Raw genomic sequence first — 14,099 nt, forward strand, 5'->3', positions numbered from 1 at the left:
TCGGCCGATGATTATGTTTAGAAACGCGTCGGGGCTTTTCAAGTTGTGTCCTTCGTGTTGCTTCTGTCTCGCCAACGACGAGCGATGAGCAGCAAACGAAAGGCTTCATCATCGGGGGGAGGGGCGGCGCCATTAAACGTGAATCTGGGTGTGGCTTCGAGTGAGCAATTAGGGCAACCGGGCGGGGCCCCCAGCACCGCCAAGCGGACGAGATTCGAGGATGCGCCGCAAAACGACGACGACACCGACCTTGCGGGGGACCTGGACCTGCAGGAGCAGGAGCGCAAGCGGACCCAGCAGGGGCGCAGAGGCAGGGTCGTGACGGCAGGATACGACTCGGAGGAGGACGAGTCAGGGGATGAGTCGGAGAATGAAGACGAAGAGGGGCACGAAATCGCGAGGAAATCGCAGCGAGAAAAAGGGGGAAAGGCGAAGGTGGCCGGCATCGATGAAGATGACGACATGTTCGACCTGGAGAACGGCTCAGACGAGGAGGAGGCAGGCAAGGGCGAGGCAAAGCTTGGCAAAAAAAGATATTTGCAGCTGGGCGAGATTGAAGGTCAGGAGTTTGGCGAAGAGAAGGACGAGGAACGAGACAGAGATCTTGAACTGGAGATTGAGTCGGACGACGATGACGAAGACGAAAACGAGGATCTCAACGACGAAGAGGGAGGGACAACTGGCGTCAAGAAGCAGAAAAAAACCAAGGTTGGGTACGATCCCGAGGATATGGGCGGCAAGCTCGACTCGTTCAACATGAAGGCCGAGATGGCAGCTGGTCGCTTCGACGAAGAGGGCAACTACATTGCCAACGCGAAAGACCCGCACGCCGACCATGACAAGTGGCTGACAGGTAACTACAGCCGCAAAGGCATCAAGGCGGCCAAGGAGGCACAAGCTAAGCGCGAAAAGCAGAAGAGAGAAGAGGAGGCGCAGCGCGATGCCAAGGCTCTGGACGAAGACGAGAGCAAGAAGCGTCTGGTCGAGTGCATGCGCCGTGGTGAGAGTGTCATCGAAGCATTGCAGCGCCTGGGAGCAGCCTCGAAGAAGGCAAAGGCCTCCTCGTCAAAAAGGTCAAATGGCACAACGCCGTCCTCCAATGGCAAGTCGAAGGAGCCGACAGAAGACACCGCCAAGGCGGAGCTGGAGGAGGTGACTTCTCTGACGTCGGACCTGATGGCGCGCTATGGTCTTGTCAACATCTACGATGAGACATACGAGAGCCTGCTGCGAAGTGTGCGACGCTCTGGCCTGGTGCGCGAGACTTGGGACCCAGCAGCAGCAGCAGAATCAGGAACAGCAACAGGGGCAGATGACTCAGCACCAGCCGGGAAAGCAGACGAAGAGCAAGATAGTCGGCAATTCGAGTACAGATGGTCACCCGCCTACCTTGCCTCGACGTCGCAAGCACCCGAGCCCGACATCAAAACATTTGGTCCATTTGGAGTCAAGGACTTGCATGCCTGGAGCGAGAGCGGCTTCTTTGGCGACAAGGGCGAGAGGATCCTTCTGAGACTAGCTGGTGGTGACCCACGGTGGTTGAAGTGGGCAGAGGTTTTCCCGATGTAATTGTAGATCTCCTTGCAAAGGAAGAAGCGTCTAAAAGGGTCTGCTGTCATCAGGCCCATCGAAGTGGGCAGTGGTCGAGGGGATAGAAAAGCTTAAAACGACGATGTCGTGCATCACGGAGATTGTGAGTCATTGCCTAATAAGTGAATTGCAGGCTCTGTAATCAATGGCACTGCCTTTGAAATGTTGAATATCAAAAGCTTTAGCAAGGTCGAGATAAGACGCGTCGCCTCGAAACCCTGGCCTGGGTCGAGACGCCCGCCAACCCACAATCATGCACGTTGCTGCAGGCCCCTCCTGAATCTTCGCAAGTTAAGACGGCCCTTATTTCAGCTGAGCTAGCACGCTACCGCCCTCTTTGGAAGTTGCACCATTCTTCCCGATCTCCCTTTGTTTCCCCAATACCAACACTAATCTATCCTTGTCTCCTTTTTCCCGTCCACGCATAGGCAGTTCCAATCGCACCTCGCAACTGCCACCACAAATCTCCCCTCCTCTGGCTCCGCCCTCAACCGCGGTCCTCCATATCTCTCCGGCTAGCTTTGGAGCGGCGCGCGCGGACGCGTGGCTTGGCGGTGAATCCCACATTCTTCTCGGCACACACACCTCGGACTCGCATCAACCACAGCACGCCTGTCCGAACTTGTCACAGGCTTTATTCTGGCAAATAGGTCGTTCAACTCACTCGACGGTCGCCTTTACGCCGAATCCAGAGCAAGGGTGAGTTGTTGCGAAGCGTTGGGGCAGAGGCGGTGAGGACTCTGTGTGAAAAAGGGGCGACCGGGTGGCGAAGCATCGTGGTGGGCTGCGTCGTTCTCATCCTTTACTCGTCCACTTCACCCACGACGGTCTCCGGTCTCTGGTCCGCTTCGACGCGATGCAGCGCTATTTCTGCACCTGCGTCAGAGGGCGAGTAGCGTCATGACGTCGTTCGTATCATTACTTTTGCCAGTGATCGGGTGCCCTGGACCCCCTTCGTCTCCCCTCGTCCCTCTCTCTTCTTTGCTTCGCCACTGTATTGCCCTCAATCGGGCTGCCCCTTGCCTGTCTTGGCGGAGCCCTGGCGTTGTTGCTCGCTGGCCTGCCTGCTCCTTGTTTCACATCGACTTTTTCCTTGCCCTACATTGGGGAAGAGGGTTTACTCAGGATGATGAACACGTAGCGCTGACGTTTCTCATCACTTTCGCAGCATTACGGACGCACATACATAATAGTAGTCAGACGCAAAGCAAGACGAGGCGAGAGCTGCGGGCGAAGAACCCTGACGAACTATCGGCGATAGCCAGCGAAGGAAAGAGATATTCGACAACGCCAATTTCGGGTTGCGCTCCCTCCTCTCCCTTGTCCTCCTCGACAGCGGACTGCCTCGCCTCTCACTGATCGCGTATCAAGGCCCCTTTTGACCAACCGGAGCCGATACTTGGGCGTCGACCGACGAGAGGGCGGCCTTTTCTAGCGCTTTCGTAGACTCACGCAAAGAGGTGGCGGACCCCTAGACGGTCTCATCGTCTGAGTGCGGACCCCTTCGCCCGCCGGGAGAGCGAACCAAATTTCCTTTTTATTTTCTTCCTTTCACCTCCTCTCAGCTTTGTCTTTCAAAGCCTCGACTTGACTTTCTTCTCACCACGACGAAAGTCCTCCGCCGCTTCTGCCCGATCGATCAATCATGTCCGAACTCGACTATAGACCGACCCAGCGCCAGACTGGATTCGACGTTGCTGGATCCTCCAACACGACTCAGCAGCAGACTTCTGCACCCAGAACAAGGACGACGACAAACGGCACCATCATGAAGGCCTCGGACGACGACGTGGAGATGACGGGCGACGACGAGTTGGTGAGTGTGATCTTCTCGCCGCCTCAGCATTTGTTGGTGGAGACGGTCACTAATTACCCACCTCGCCTCCAGCGCGGCGCCGTTGGACCGCTACCAATCCCTGGTTCACAAGAGCAAAAGGTCGAGCAGGCCATGGTTTCCACCGTCACACCAAGCGACGTGCCCACGCCACCTGACAGCCTGCTGCTCCCCTCGGCAGAGACAACCCGAAAGGGGTCCACGTCGAGGTCGCCAGAGAATGTCAAGCTGCCGTCGTTGCACTCGACTCTCATCAGCCCCCGGCTGACTGCCATATCCTCGTCTGCTGCCTCCCACGTCTCCAGTGGACCCGCCTCCGTGTCGTCATCGCACTGGTCTCCGGGGAGGAGCTCGGACCCGCACCTCTACTCGATCTCTGCCCACGCTCATCAGCCCTACAGCTATGCCAGCGTGAAGCCCTACCTCAGCACCAGCTTCCAGACATCAGCCGAGCGAGCGGGCCCAAGTGGGCGAGAAGCGATGGAGGAGGATCGCGACGAGCACGAGGAAGACGTCTTTGGCCACACTGCCCGTGGTCTCGGCCTTCACGATTCGGGCGAGCCTTCGCCACCAAGGGGGAACCATCGACCCGGCCAGGCGCATACGGGCGAGATGATGGAAGGAGAAGGCGATGCCGCTGGCGTATTCAGCTTCTCCAGTCCTTGCTTTGGCCCAAGATCGCTAGAGGCGTCCGACGTTCCCAACGACAGTGAGCTCTCGCCACCCATCAGCGAGGCTCAGCGGCGTCCTGTCCATCGGGTCATGAGTCCCGGCTGGACGGCTGCGACGCTCAGCAAGCTCTCGCTCGGAGGAAGCCCGGACACGGGGACCCACGAGGGCACTCCCTCCCGGCTGTCCGCTGGCCCATCCCATCATTCGAGCATGTACGGCAGCGGTAGCGCCTCTTCACTACCCTCGAATGCGAATGCAGCCCATCGATCGTCCTTTGTCAAGCGACCACCGCTATCCCAGGGCGGTCCGAAGAGCTTCACTTTCTCCAACTCGCCCTCGCACGCCCTCCTCTCAGGGCCCCGCTCAAGCTCTCGCAATCGCGCTGGCCAGCGTCTGGCCAGCGGTGCACCCCATGCAGCCGTCGACGATGACGAGACAGACGATGAGCTCATGGCGCTGGAGGACGACGACGCGACCGAGGACGAAGGCGACCAAAAGACGTTTAGAGTCCGGAGAGCTCGTCTCGGGCCCCACCGAACTCACTCCTACCAGCCCCAGCATCACTCTCCCCACCACCAGCGCTTGGGCCAAGACGACGCTGGGTACAGCACTTCTCCGAGCGGGGCCAATGCCCGGCCTGGGCTGGGGGTCTCGCTACACACACAAGAGCACTCCAGTCACCATCAGTCGCAGACGACGACGATGTCTGCCTCGTACGAAAGAGCCCACGCCCACCTGGGCCCCGGTGGCCGGGGTGGCGAACCGGGCAGCCTCGGACGTCAGTACAGCTCGGAACGTCACTCGGCCCTCAGCCTCGGCCGTCACCATCCTTATGCCGCGAGCCCGAGTGGTGCATCGCCCGTCCCTGCGCCTGGGCTACACTCTTACTCGCCTAGCTCTCGTCAGGGTGCACGGAGAAGGAGCAGCTTTGGAACTTCAAATGGCAGCCTCAGCGCCTCCCCCGCTGGAGGCGCGCATGGCCATGCTATGATGCATGCCCTCTCCCACTCGCCTCGATATGCTTCCGGCCTTCAGACGATCTCGACGCGAGACCGACCGCCGGGCGTCTACACTGACCAGCACGGTGGGGCAGGAACACCCTCATACTATCCCCGCCAGTACCACACCCAGCAATCGTACGGCGAGGCGCAAGAGAGTCTTCCTGCGCTGGGCCCACGTCAGACTCAGCGTTCCAACCTCAAGGCTGAGATGACGAGGCGAGTCTCGGGTGCCAGCAGCGGCAGCTACAACACTGAGGAAGACGAGAGCGAAGTGCTGCTCGCCGACGAAGACGACGACGATGACAACAACAGCGGGGCCGGTGGCACGCTCAGAGGGCCGTCAGGAGGCCGCAGCAAATTGAGGGCGCCGCTCGGGGCCGTCGGGGCCGCAAATCAGCACACAGCATCTTCAGCACAAATGAGACAACCAGCTTCCGCGGGGATCGCTGCAGGCGAGGTCGAGACGCCAGAGATGGTCGAAGTTTCTGCCATTCGCGAGCGCCTTGGCGGAGCCGCCAACTGCTCAGCATTTATCTCTAAGCTCTGGTACCTCATGTGCCGACCGGAGATGTACCACCGTTACATTCGCTGGTCGGAGTCCGGCGACTCGGTCATTCTCTCCAACGATCCGGATATCAACAACGAGTTCGCTTCAGAGGTGCTCCCCAAACTCTTCAAGCACGGAAACAATGCTTCCTTTGTCCGGCAATTGAACCTCTATGGCTTCCAGAGAGTCCCCTCTTCTCGCCTCCTCGATGCGGCAGAGGTCAGAGCTGCCAAGCGATACAGCGGAGGTTCCAACATCAGTACAGCCTTGCAGCTCTACGGTCCTCACTCCAGCTTTGCCCATCCACGCTTCAAGAAGGATCAAGAGGATTTGCTACCCAGCATGAAGCCTCGCTCGAGCAAGAAGCCCAAGAAGGGCGGCGCAGGAGGCGGTGGCGATCAGGGTGGAGGGACCGGAAAGGAGTCCGACGATGAAGAATATGCCCTGATGGGCTGATCGATCATTCCGCCAGTCGCTCCCTCACTAGGGGTGTCTGCATCCCTCGGAGGTCGTGCCCTCGTTACTCTACAATAGCGCCAACGTTTTGGGCCCATTCATCATCTTACTTATGATCCGTCAACAACATTTCACGCAACGCAAATACGAATGCACAACCACGGATCTCCTGCGCTTCGCTTTCCCGCTCGCCATTTTTCATAACAAGCTTATCTGCACCACCGCCCTCGCGATGGGGCCACTCAACTTCTTTTTCGACCGGAGCAGCTACCGTAGTTCTCCAAATAATCTCCCGTCTCGTGACCGGTCCTTCACCATCAAGTCAGTTCTCAGCCTTTCCTCGCATCCACCACATTCACCAGCAGCGTTTCGGTCCGTGTATGTAATTGTTTATTCTCCTTCTTCTTCCGTCCATTGCGTCTCTTTACTTTATAAGGCCAGCGTCTCGGTCCTCCCCGTCCTTTTCCCCTTCCCTTCTCCTCTTCGATTTCCTTCCGGTCCTCCTCCGTTCTGTATCCTCATCTTTTCTTTCCTTTATTTTTCCCCTTTCTCGTTTCAACTCATCGTCCGAATCAGATCATCGGTCGTGCTTTTCTTTGGTGTATTGGGTGCAGAGGAGAAAGTAGGGGGAGATTCAGGGGATACAAAGAAGAACGAAGAGGAAAAGAGAGAGAGAGGAAGGCCACAGAAAGCGCAGAAGAGAAGAGCCTAAGCTCAATCTAGTGTGCCGAGCCACTGTTTGAAGCGAGAAAAAACGCCACTTTAGCCCTCAGAGAACAGTTCGCCGTAGCCAAAGGACGAGAAGCAAGACTCACGCATCGAAGATGGGCTTGTTGCCCGTACCTGCGCCCGCCGCCGCTGCCGAGTCACCCGACGTCGCCCCCGAGGCACCAGTAGACTGACCTGTCGCGCCCTCACCGCTGAGGTTGTACGCTGTGACGGGATCGACCTTTCCGCCTGGGTGGTCTGCGCTCGGCACGTAGGCTTGTTGTGGCAGCTTGCTCTCGTCGACGAGCTCTGCCGCCTCGATGACTTCGTACATGGCACTCGCCGCTTCTGGCGCAGGGACCTTGCCCGTGAGGAGATCAAGGGCGGGGATGGCCTGTCCGTAAAATTCCTTGTTGGCGTCCTTGCGCTCCACGAGGACAGTACCTTCGAGGGACATGCCGGCGTAAAGGCCCTTTGAGCGCGAGTAGGAGAACATCGGTGCAGGGTGTGCGATGGCAGCTTGCACGGCACCACCGGTACCGATAGGGCCTGCCGCGGCGGATAGGTTGCCGCCGATGGTCAGGTTGCCTGCGAGGCAGAAGGAGCGCACGGCGTCTTCGGAATTGAGCACGACGACGAATTCGGACAAGTCCGCACCAATCTGGGCAAACGCAAATCAGTTCCTCCGACTCCTCTCTACCATCGTCACTAGCAGGCGCAGGCAAGACTCACCTGCAGACCGAAGCCAACACCGCCCGTGGCGATGCAGCTGGGTGCAGACCAGCTTCCATCGGGCAAACGGGCCGTGACGACGCCTGAGCCGGCCTTGCCGGACCACACGAAGCCGGCCTTGACAACGCTAAAGACGGCCAGGCCTTTTGCTTGTTGAAGCACAGCTTTGGGAATGCTGTTGAGCGCGCTGTCGGGGTGCTCGGGATCGGCTGTATTTGATCGCATTAGCGTCCCGAATGAATGCGGGCTCAGGGATAGCCTACTCACCGAGGAACGACTGGAGGACACGGGCGGCCTTGTCGCACTCCTTTGGGAGTCTGATGAGCGATCACCAAGGTCAGTCTCTACATCTCTCACGAAAAAGGCAAGGGCCTACCCACGAAAAGCCAGCCTGGGCGAGCCTTGCCTGCTCTGAGAGCTGGCGGCTCGTCTGCTGTGCAAAGGCTGTTGCCTGCCCGTTTCCGCTCCGTCAGCCATCGTGGTCTCAATCGCGGAGAACAGGGCAGTAATCAACCCACCTGCACGCCAACCTTTCCAGCAGCCACCTGGAATTTCTGAAGGTAATTGTTCATCGTTGACAAAGGCTGCCAAATGTGCGTGGTAGAGTCGTGGCGGTGGTGGAGGGTGATGTGACGACGAGACCTTGTGCTCTAGTTTTTAGACTCAGCCAGAGCTGGCTCAATTTAGAGCTTTTGGGGCTACCTTACCTACCTACCTACCTGTACGGTCCGGAAGCTGACAATGGAACACGTGCCCGAGCTAATAGCCAGTCTTTTCGACGCACGGATGTGGACTGTTGGACTAAGTAGTCGTGCTGCTCACCCTCTCTCTCTCACTCCTCTTGATGTCGTCGGCTGACCCAGGTAGGTCGCCCACGCTCTTTCCGCCAGATGACGAAGAGGACACGCCTCGGCGGCCCCGTCGCTCCGTCGTGGAAAAGGCCGACGACGACGACTTTCTGACCTTGCCGGCCTTTCGCATGCTGTGCCTCTCCCACCCGCTCCTCGAGACCTTCTTCGCCCACGACCTCCCCGCCTCCTTTGCGCTCGAAGAGGTCAGCCGGCGCAGCTACTCGCACGGCGTATGGCACGATGCCCCCAGCGCAGCCTCAGCCTCTCCCCTTCCCTCGTCTTCTTCCTCTTCTGACCTCGCCGCCGCCGCCGCCGCCGCCGCCGCCGCATCGACATCATCGACCACAACGACGACGACGAGCAGCGCCAAGAGCCCCACGAGCAGCACGTATTCCAAAGATGTGACGACGGGCGTGCGCGGCCGGCTCGGTGGCCTCCTCGGCTCCTTTCTCGGTGACGAGGCCAAAGGGAAAGTCGATGAGCTGGCCGATGCGCTCGGCGAGCGACTCTCGACCAAAGTCGTCCGCGGGCCCGTCCCTTCGTTTGCGTCCAACCGGCCCCAGCTGCTGCAGCAGGGCGCGGCTGCAGGCGACAGACGGGCGTCCTCTGCGTCGTTCTCGGCCGCAGGAGGAGGAGGTGCGGGCCCGGGGACACCATCGACGCCAAGGTCGGCTGGCGGCGGCGGCGGCGGCGGCGGAGGCGTGTACGACATGGACGAGCTGCGCGAGATGGACGAGGAGCGGCAGCGCCGCAGACGGCAGCGGCTCCTCGAGGAGGAAGACGAGGACAACCGACGCCAGCAGGGCGCCGTCACGGATAAAGAAAGGGACAAGGACCGGGCCAAGCGGCAATCGACGACGACGATGATGCTGCGCGGCATCGACCTGAGCTCCAACGCGGGTGCACAGGAAAGCATCCGGATGGCCACAGAGGCCATCCTCGAGGCATCTCGAGGCCAGACCTTTGGCGAGGACCAGCCATTGGCAGGCGCATCCAATGGCGCAGACCATGGACCAGACGACGAAGACGAAGACATTGCCGCGCTCGAATGAGAGGTAGACTCTCGTTTCGTGCCGCATACATATACCCTCTTGTTCTCACACTGCCATCACTACCGCAATAAACCAACAACCAGCATTCAATTGTCCACTGTTTTCAATGTCAAATGAGGAAAGAAAGCCAAATGTCCAAGGTTTGAATCTAGACTGGTACAAGCAAGGAGATGCTCAATCAATGTAGTCGAAGCGGAAGCCCTCGGGCGCCTGATAGCCGGCCTTTGTGCCCCTGGGATCGGGCCGCTGCTGCGCCGGTGGCGGCGGTGCCCGATTGGAGTAGTGCCCATTGGCTGGCTGGCCTTGCTGCCTCTGCGACGGATGGTGCGGCGGGTGCTGCTGCTGCTGCTGCTGCTGCTGCTGCTGTGGTGGCTGGCGCTGACCATCGCCGATCCAGCTCGGCTCGCCCGTGTATCGATCATATGAGGCGCGCCGCCCGGAGCGACGCTGTTGGTCCACCTGCAAGTGAGCCTGCGGGGACGGCTGAAGATGGGGCTGCGTGCCAGTCGAGGAGCGGTGGCGAGGAGCAGGGGCAGGGGCAGGCAGAGGTCGAGGCTGGGGCTGAGCATGGGCAGGAGGTCTCACACTCGAGTAGCCATTCTCGGCCCAGTAGCGTGCGCCAGGAGGCGGGGCAGAGAACTGACGAAGTGGTGCTTGCCGGGGCACAACAGGAGCAGCCGGCTGATGGTGCTGTGGATGCTTTTGGTGGTGAAGGGGCCGAGGTTGCTGCTGCTGATAATGGTGAGGTGGGGGCGGGGGTTGTTGAACATGAGGACGAGGCTGGTGGGGTTGCTGAAGGGGACGGGGATGAGGGTACGGCTGCCCTTGCTGCTGCTGCTGCTGCTGCTGCTGCAGGTGATAGTGATGGCGAGGCTGCTCATAGGGACGAGGGACACCCTGTGGGTACGGCTTGACTTGCACTTGCACGTCGTGTCTCGCCATATCCCTAGGCGTGATGATGGAGCCGACATCGAAGGTCTGGTTGTGCGGAATCATGCCCAAGCTCATGTGCCTGGACCTGGACGTGGCGGCCCCACTCGCACCGACGCCGACGAGGTTCGAACCGGACTTCGGCTCGCCGTCGCGCGTCGGCGACTGCTGCTGCTGCTGGATCGCGCTGCTCGCCGCCGCAAAAGGGTCGTCCAAATCAGACGGCGACGCTTGCATGAGCGAGGGTGCGGGCAGAAAGGTAAACGGATCGGGCTCCTTTGCCTTTTTCTTGCCAAAGAACCACGTCCGCGCTTCTTCCTGCGCTGGTGGCGCAACGGGCGCGCTCGAGCGCCTCGGTCGATGGTCACGGATCGTGCTGCCGCCCTCCCCTCCATCAACGGCGCGTTGCTGCTGCTGCTGATAATGACGAGCAGCATCTGCTTGCTCTTGCTCTCTCCGCCGCCGCTCGCGTTCCTGCCCTCGCTCCCACTCCTCCCTCTGCCGCCGCTGTGCCTCCCTCCTGCGCTCCATCGCCAGTCTCTCTTCCTCTTCCCTCCTGCGCTTCTTCTCTTCCTCCTCGGCCTGCTTGGCTTCTGCCTGCAGCTGCGCCAGTGACTTGCCACCCTGCACCACGCGGCCCAGCGGATACTTTGGCGGCTCAGCCTCTGGGTCATCGCGCCAGCTCTTGGTCACCGTCGTCGCCGTCGCCGCGCTAACCTTGTTCTTCTGCTGATGAGACTTGCGGCCGACGCTCTCGGGCGCAAATTGAATCTTGCTCGTCCGAGGCGCCGAGACGACGCTCCCACCGCTCGTTGTTGTTGGCGGCGGCGCTGGCTGGGCGTGCACTGCGACGGGCGCCTCGACGGGTGCCGCGGGTGGGGGCAGCTGGCCTTCTGGATTCAGCGGCTGGGGCAGCACCAGCGAGATCTTGCGGCCCTTGACGTCCTTGGACGTGGCCGTACGCTTTGGTGCGCCTGCCGTCTTGGCCTGCTGCTGCTGCTGTTGCTGTTGCTGTTGTGTCGTTGTTGTCGTCATCGTGATCACTGAATTGCCGGACAGTTGTCGCTGCGGTGGCGGCTCAATTCTTGCCGATTGATGAGAGGCAAGATTCGTCGCAGTCAGCGGCTGTGCAGGTGCGACGACAGGAGGCGGAGGCGGCGACGACGCAAAGAGGGGTACAGCCACTGGTGCTGGACCGTGTGACGGCAGGCTCGTTCGCGACACGGCGGCCGACGTGATTGTGCCCACACTGGGGTGCACCGAGGCTGCTGGCTGCCGCTCGGGCGGGCGATGGATGACTGAGTCCTGCACTGCTTTTTTGCCCGTGACATTGGAAACAAGCTCTTTGTTGTCTGCGGGCGCCAATTCCTGAGGAGGAGGAGGAAGCCGAGCGTTGTCTCGCGTTTGTGACGGCTCTGCATGGGCCGCAGACGAAGCACGCGAGAGGGCAGGTGTCGACCCTGCAAAGAGCTCTGGTGACTCCACAGCCCCAATCTGAGCCGTTTGTCTAGCTTTAAAGGTTTGAATCTGGGGCGGATGTGCCTGCTGGAATGCGATGCGAGGCGGCGGGTTGCCCTTCTGGGGTGCATTCTGGCTGCGCTGATCGTGAATGAATTGCGAGAGTGGAGAGTCGCTCGTTCGAAGCGCCGATTCGGTGGCGTCTGAGGAACCGGAATCGCTTCGAATGGGACGAGGGGGCGTCAAGATCTCTGCTTCCCCTTCCGGATGCATGCCAAGTCCCTCGGTCTCCTGCTCTTCCATCGCCTCTCCCTCTGCACCGTCCTGTGTGCCCGAGATGCGCTCTCTAAACTTGCGCCAGAATGCGCCGAGGCCCAGGCTGCCCTCCTTTCTGGCTCTACCTCCCTTTCGAGGAATGTAAATGCCGTCTTCGTCCCCGTCCTCTTCCTCGTCTTGCGCCAGCTCTCGCTTCTCGTCATCCTCCAGTCCGGGAATGAAGTCGTCCTCCTCTTGAGCAATGGCATGGAATGCCGTCAACTCAGGATAGGCATCTCTGGTGCGGGTTTTGGACGTGACAACGCGCAGCTCCCTCCTCTCCTCGGCATTGTACTTGAGCTGGGGCAGTCGAGGCGCTGCGAGCGATTCCTTGGAGTCAGTGCCAATGTCCTTCTCGCTTGGATCGGCGTCGAGGTCTCTCTGGTCCCTCTCCGGGTCAAAGTCCTTGCGAAGAGCGAGGTTGCCTCGCGGTCGCCGCTCCTCCTTCGTGTCATCGGCCAGCCTGCTCTCCCTTGCTTGACCTCCCGTGACAGCCTTGCTGGTGCGTCGCTGCTCTGCGGTCCTGCTCCTCGCATTTGTCTGTGAGGGCGTCGTTGTTGACGATGACGCTGCCTTCTTCTCAACGTCAGTAGCGGCGAGCCCAACAGCCGTCGAAGGGGTCGCGCCGCTGCTCTTTTCGTCCTCGAGCAGCTCTTCGTCCTCGGCCGTCGGCTCGCACCCGGGCTTCCAAAAGCTCGGCTGGTCCGCCTTGCCCCGCTCCCTCTCCATCTCGAGGTGCGTCCACCGGTCATGGCCGAGGGCCCTTGAGAGGTGCTCGTACTTTTGGCGCCGAATATCCTCGACGATGGTAAAAGGCCTGCCCTTGCTCTTGGCCACGACGTAGCGCGTCGACTGGCTCATCTGGTAGTACCAGTCGCGGAAGTCGAGCACATCGAGCATGGCTCGCCCCCGCCGCGTCGTCCTGGCCCTGTCTTCTGGGCGGTAGATGAGGTAGGTGAATGCCTTGATGTGCAAGAAGCCAAAGATGACCATCTCAAACGTCTCGAGGAGCGCATTGAGCCCGACCTGAACCTCGGCAGCACTCATGTACTGCGTGTCCTTGATGGCGCCAAAGTAGGCGAGGATGCTGAGAAAGGACGACTGCCAAAAGGTCAGGAAGACGACGCTCTTGACGGCGAGGAACTTGAGGACGGGGCTGTACGGCTTGAGCTCCTCCTTGATGGGCAGGTAGAACTGGATGATGCAGTACATGGCCACCGAGACCGAGATGGAGATGGCGATGCTGATGTAGATGTGGCCAAACTGTGGCGCCCACGACTCGATGCAGTAGATGCCAAAGTACTGAAGTCCCACGGCAACGAGTGTGCACACGGGTCGGACGATGGCGTATTGGAGGATGCAGATCTTCATGAGCCAGAGAAAGTGCAGACCGTCGGGCCTGTACTTCCAGAAGCCGAGGGGAAAGAACCAGTACTTGACCTTGACCTCCTTGAAGACTTCGTGCTGCTCGGCAGGCGTGTCGCCCACGTACTGGAGCAGGAGGTAGAAGAAGCTGGTGATGACGACGGCTTCGTAGCAGTCGCGGATCGTCTCGTAGTAGATGGCCTCGGTGAAGAAGATGTAGCTGAGGAAGCTGACGATGGCGTAGATGGGCACCATGATGAGCATTCGCACAATGTGCCGCTGCTGTGGCGGGCATGTGTAGTATGTGAGATGCTTCCAGATGAGCCAGATCGAGGCGCATGTCGCGATTAGGGCGAAGAAGCCCGACACGATCCACCCCACGTCGTGCGCTGTTGTTTACCTGGAATCAGTGCCCGAGCTCTTTCCGTGCGACCAGTGATCAAACTCTCACCTTTGAAGTGGATGTCACCATTGCCGATGAATGGGACGGGGTCGGTGGGCTTGTGTATGACTGGGCATGTCATGTTGACCATTGTGGGCCGGAGTCCCTCCTGGCCTGCCGCCAGAGGTCTTTGTTTGGGATAGTTC

General features: G+C 60.0%; 7 protein-coding genes across 7 annotated transcripts; 4 read left to right on the forward strand and 3 right to left on the reverse strand.

The window, feature by feature from the left end:
- Positions 1–84: 84 nt before the first annotated feature.
- Positions 85–1,637, forward strand: FA10DRAFT_300653 (hypothetical protein; the record flags this gene model as incomplete). The annotated part of the gene is made up of 1 exon (XM_025524874.1): positions 85–1,637. The coding sequence occupies one exon, from the start codon at positions 85–87 to the stop codon at positions 1,567–1,569; it is 1,485 nt and encodes a 494-aa protein (XP_025379321.1). The 3' UTR covers positions 1,570–1,637.
- A 687-nt stretch (positions 1,638–2,324) lies between these two features.
- Positions 2,325–3,092, forward strand: FA10DRAFT_84690 (hypothetical protein). Its single transcript, XM_025525738.1, has one exon. The coding sequence runs from the start codon at positions 2,491–2,493 to the stop codon at positions 2,947–2,949; it is 459 nt and encodes a 152-aa protein (XP_025379322.1). The 5' UTR covers positions 2,325–2,490; the 3' UTR covers positions 2,950–3,092.
- Positions 3,093–3,235: 143 nt separating this feature from the next.
- On the forward strand, positions 3,236–6,100 carry FA10DRAFT_259370 (hypothetical protein; the record flags this gene model as incomplete). Its single annotated transcript, XM_025519966.1, has 2 exons — positions 3,236–3,406; positions 3,479–6,100. The coding sequence occupies 2 exons, from the start codon at positions 3,236–3,238 to the stop codon at positions 6,098–6,100; spliced, it is 2,793 nt and encodes a 930-aa protein (XP_025379323.1).
- Positions 6,101–6,498: 398 nt separating this feature from the next.
- Positions 6,499–8,159, reverse strand: FA10DRAFT_265928 (DUF500-domain-containing protein). Its single transcript, XM_025521270.1, has 6 exons — positions 8,059–8,159; positions 7,921–7,991; positions 7,808–7,857; positions 7,541–7,749; positions 6,916–7,469; positions 6,499–6,835 (listed from the first exon to the last, which is right to left on the reverse strand). Exons 1-6 carry the CDS (start codon positions 8,110–8,112, stop codon positions 6,820–6,822), a joined length of 954 nt encoding a protein of 317 aa, XP_025379324.1. The 5' UTR covers positions 8,113–8,159; the 3' UTR covers positions 6,499–6,819.
- A 193-nt stretch (positions 8,160–8,352) lies between these two features.
- Positions 8,353–9,613, forward strand: FA10DRAFT_278754 (hypothetical protein). The gene has a single exon (XM_025523486.1). The coding sequence runs from the start codon at positions 8,385–8,387 to the stop codon at positions 9,441–9,443; it is 1,059 nt and encodes a 352-aa protein (XP_025379325.1). The 5' UTR covers positions 8,353–8,384; the 3' UTR covers positions 9,444–9,613.
- Positions 9,487–13,019, reverse strand: FA10DRAFT_84789 (hypothetical protein). The gene is made up of 3 exons (XM_025525739.1): positions 12,674–13,019; positions 10,273–12,587; positions 9,487–9,779 (listed from the first exon to the last, which is right to left on the reverse strand). Exons 1-3 carry the CDS (start codon positions 12,896–12,898, stop codon positions 9,530–9,532), a joined length of 2,790 nt encoding a protein of 929 aa, XP_025379326.1. The 5' UTR covers positions 12,899–13,019; the 3' UTR covers positions 9,487–9,529.
- Positions 13,020–13,088: 69 nt separating this feature from the next.
- FA10DRAFT_222865 (DUF300-domain-containing protein) lies at positions 13,089–13,901 on the reverse strand (the record flags this gene model as incomplete). The annotated part of the gene is made up of 1 exon (XM_025518565.1): positions 13,089–13,901. A coding segment is annotated over one exon (813 nt), but the record flags the coding sequence as incomplete, so codon positions are not given.
- Between the last annotated feature and the right edge of the window lie 198 nt (positions 13,902–14,099).

This window comes from Acaromyces ingoldii, assembly GCF_003144295.1.
Source record: "Acaromyces ingoldii strain MCA 4198 unplaced genomic scaffold FA10scaffold_2, whole genome shotgun sequence".
NCBI lineage: Eukaryota > Fungi > Basidiomycota > Exobasidiomycetes > Exobasidiales > Cryptobasidiaceae > Acaromyces > Acaromyces ingoldii.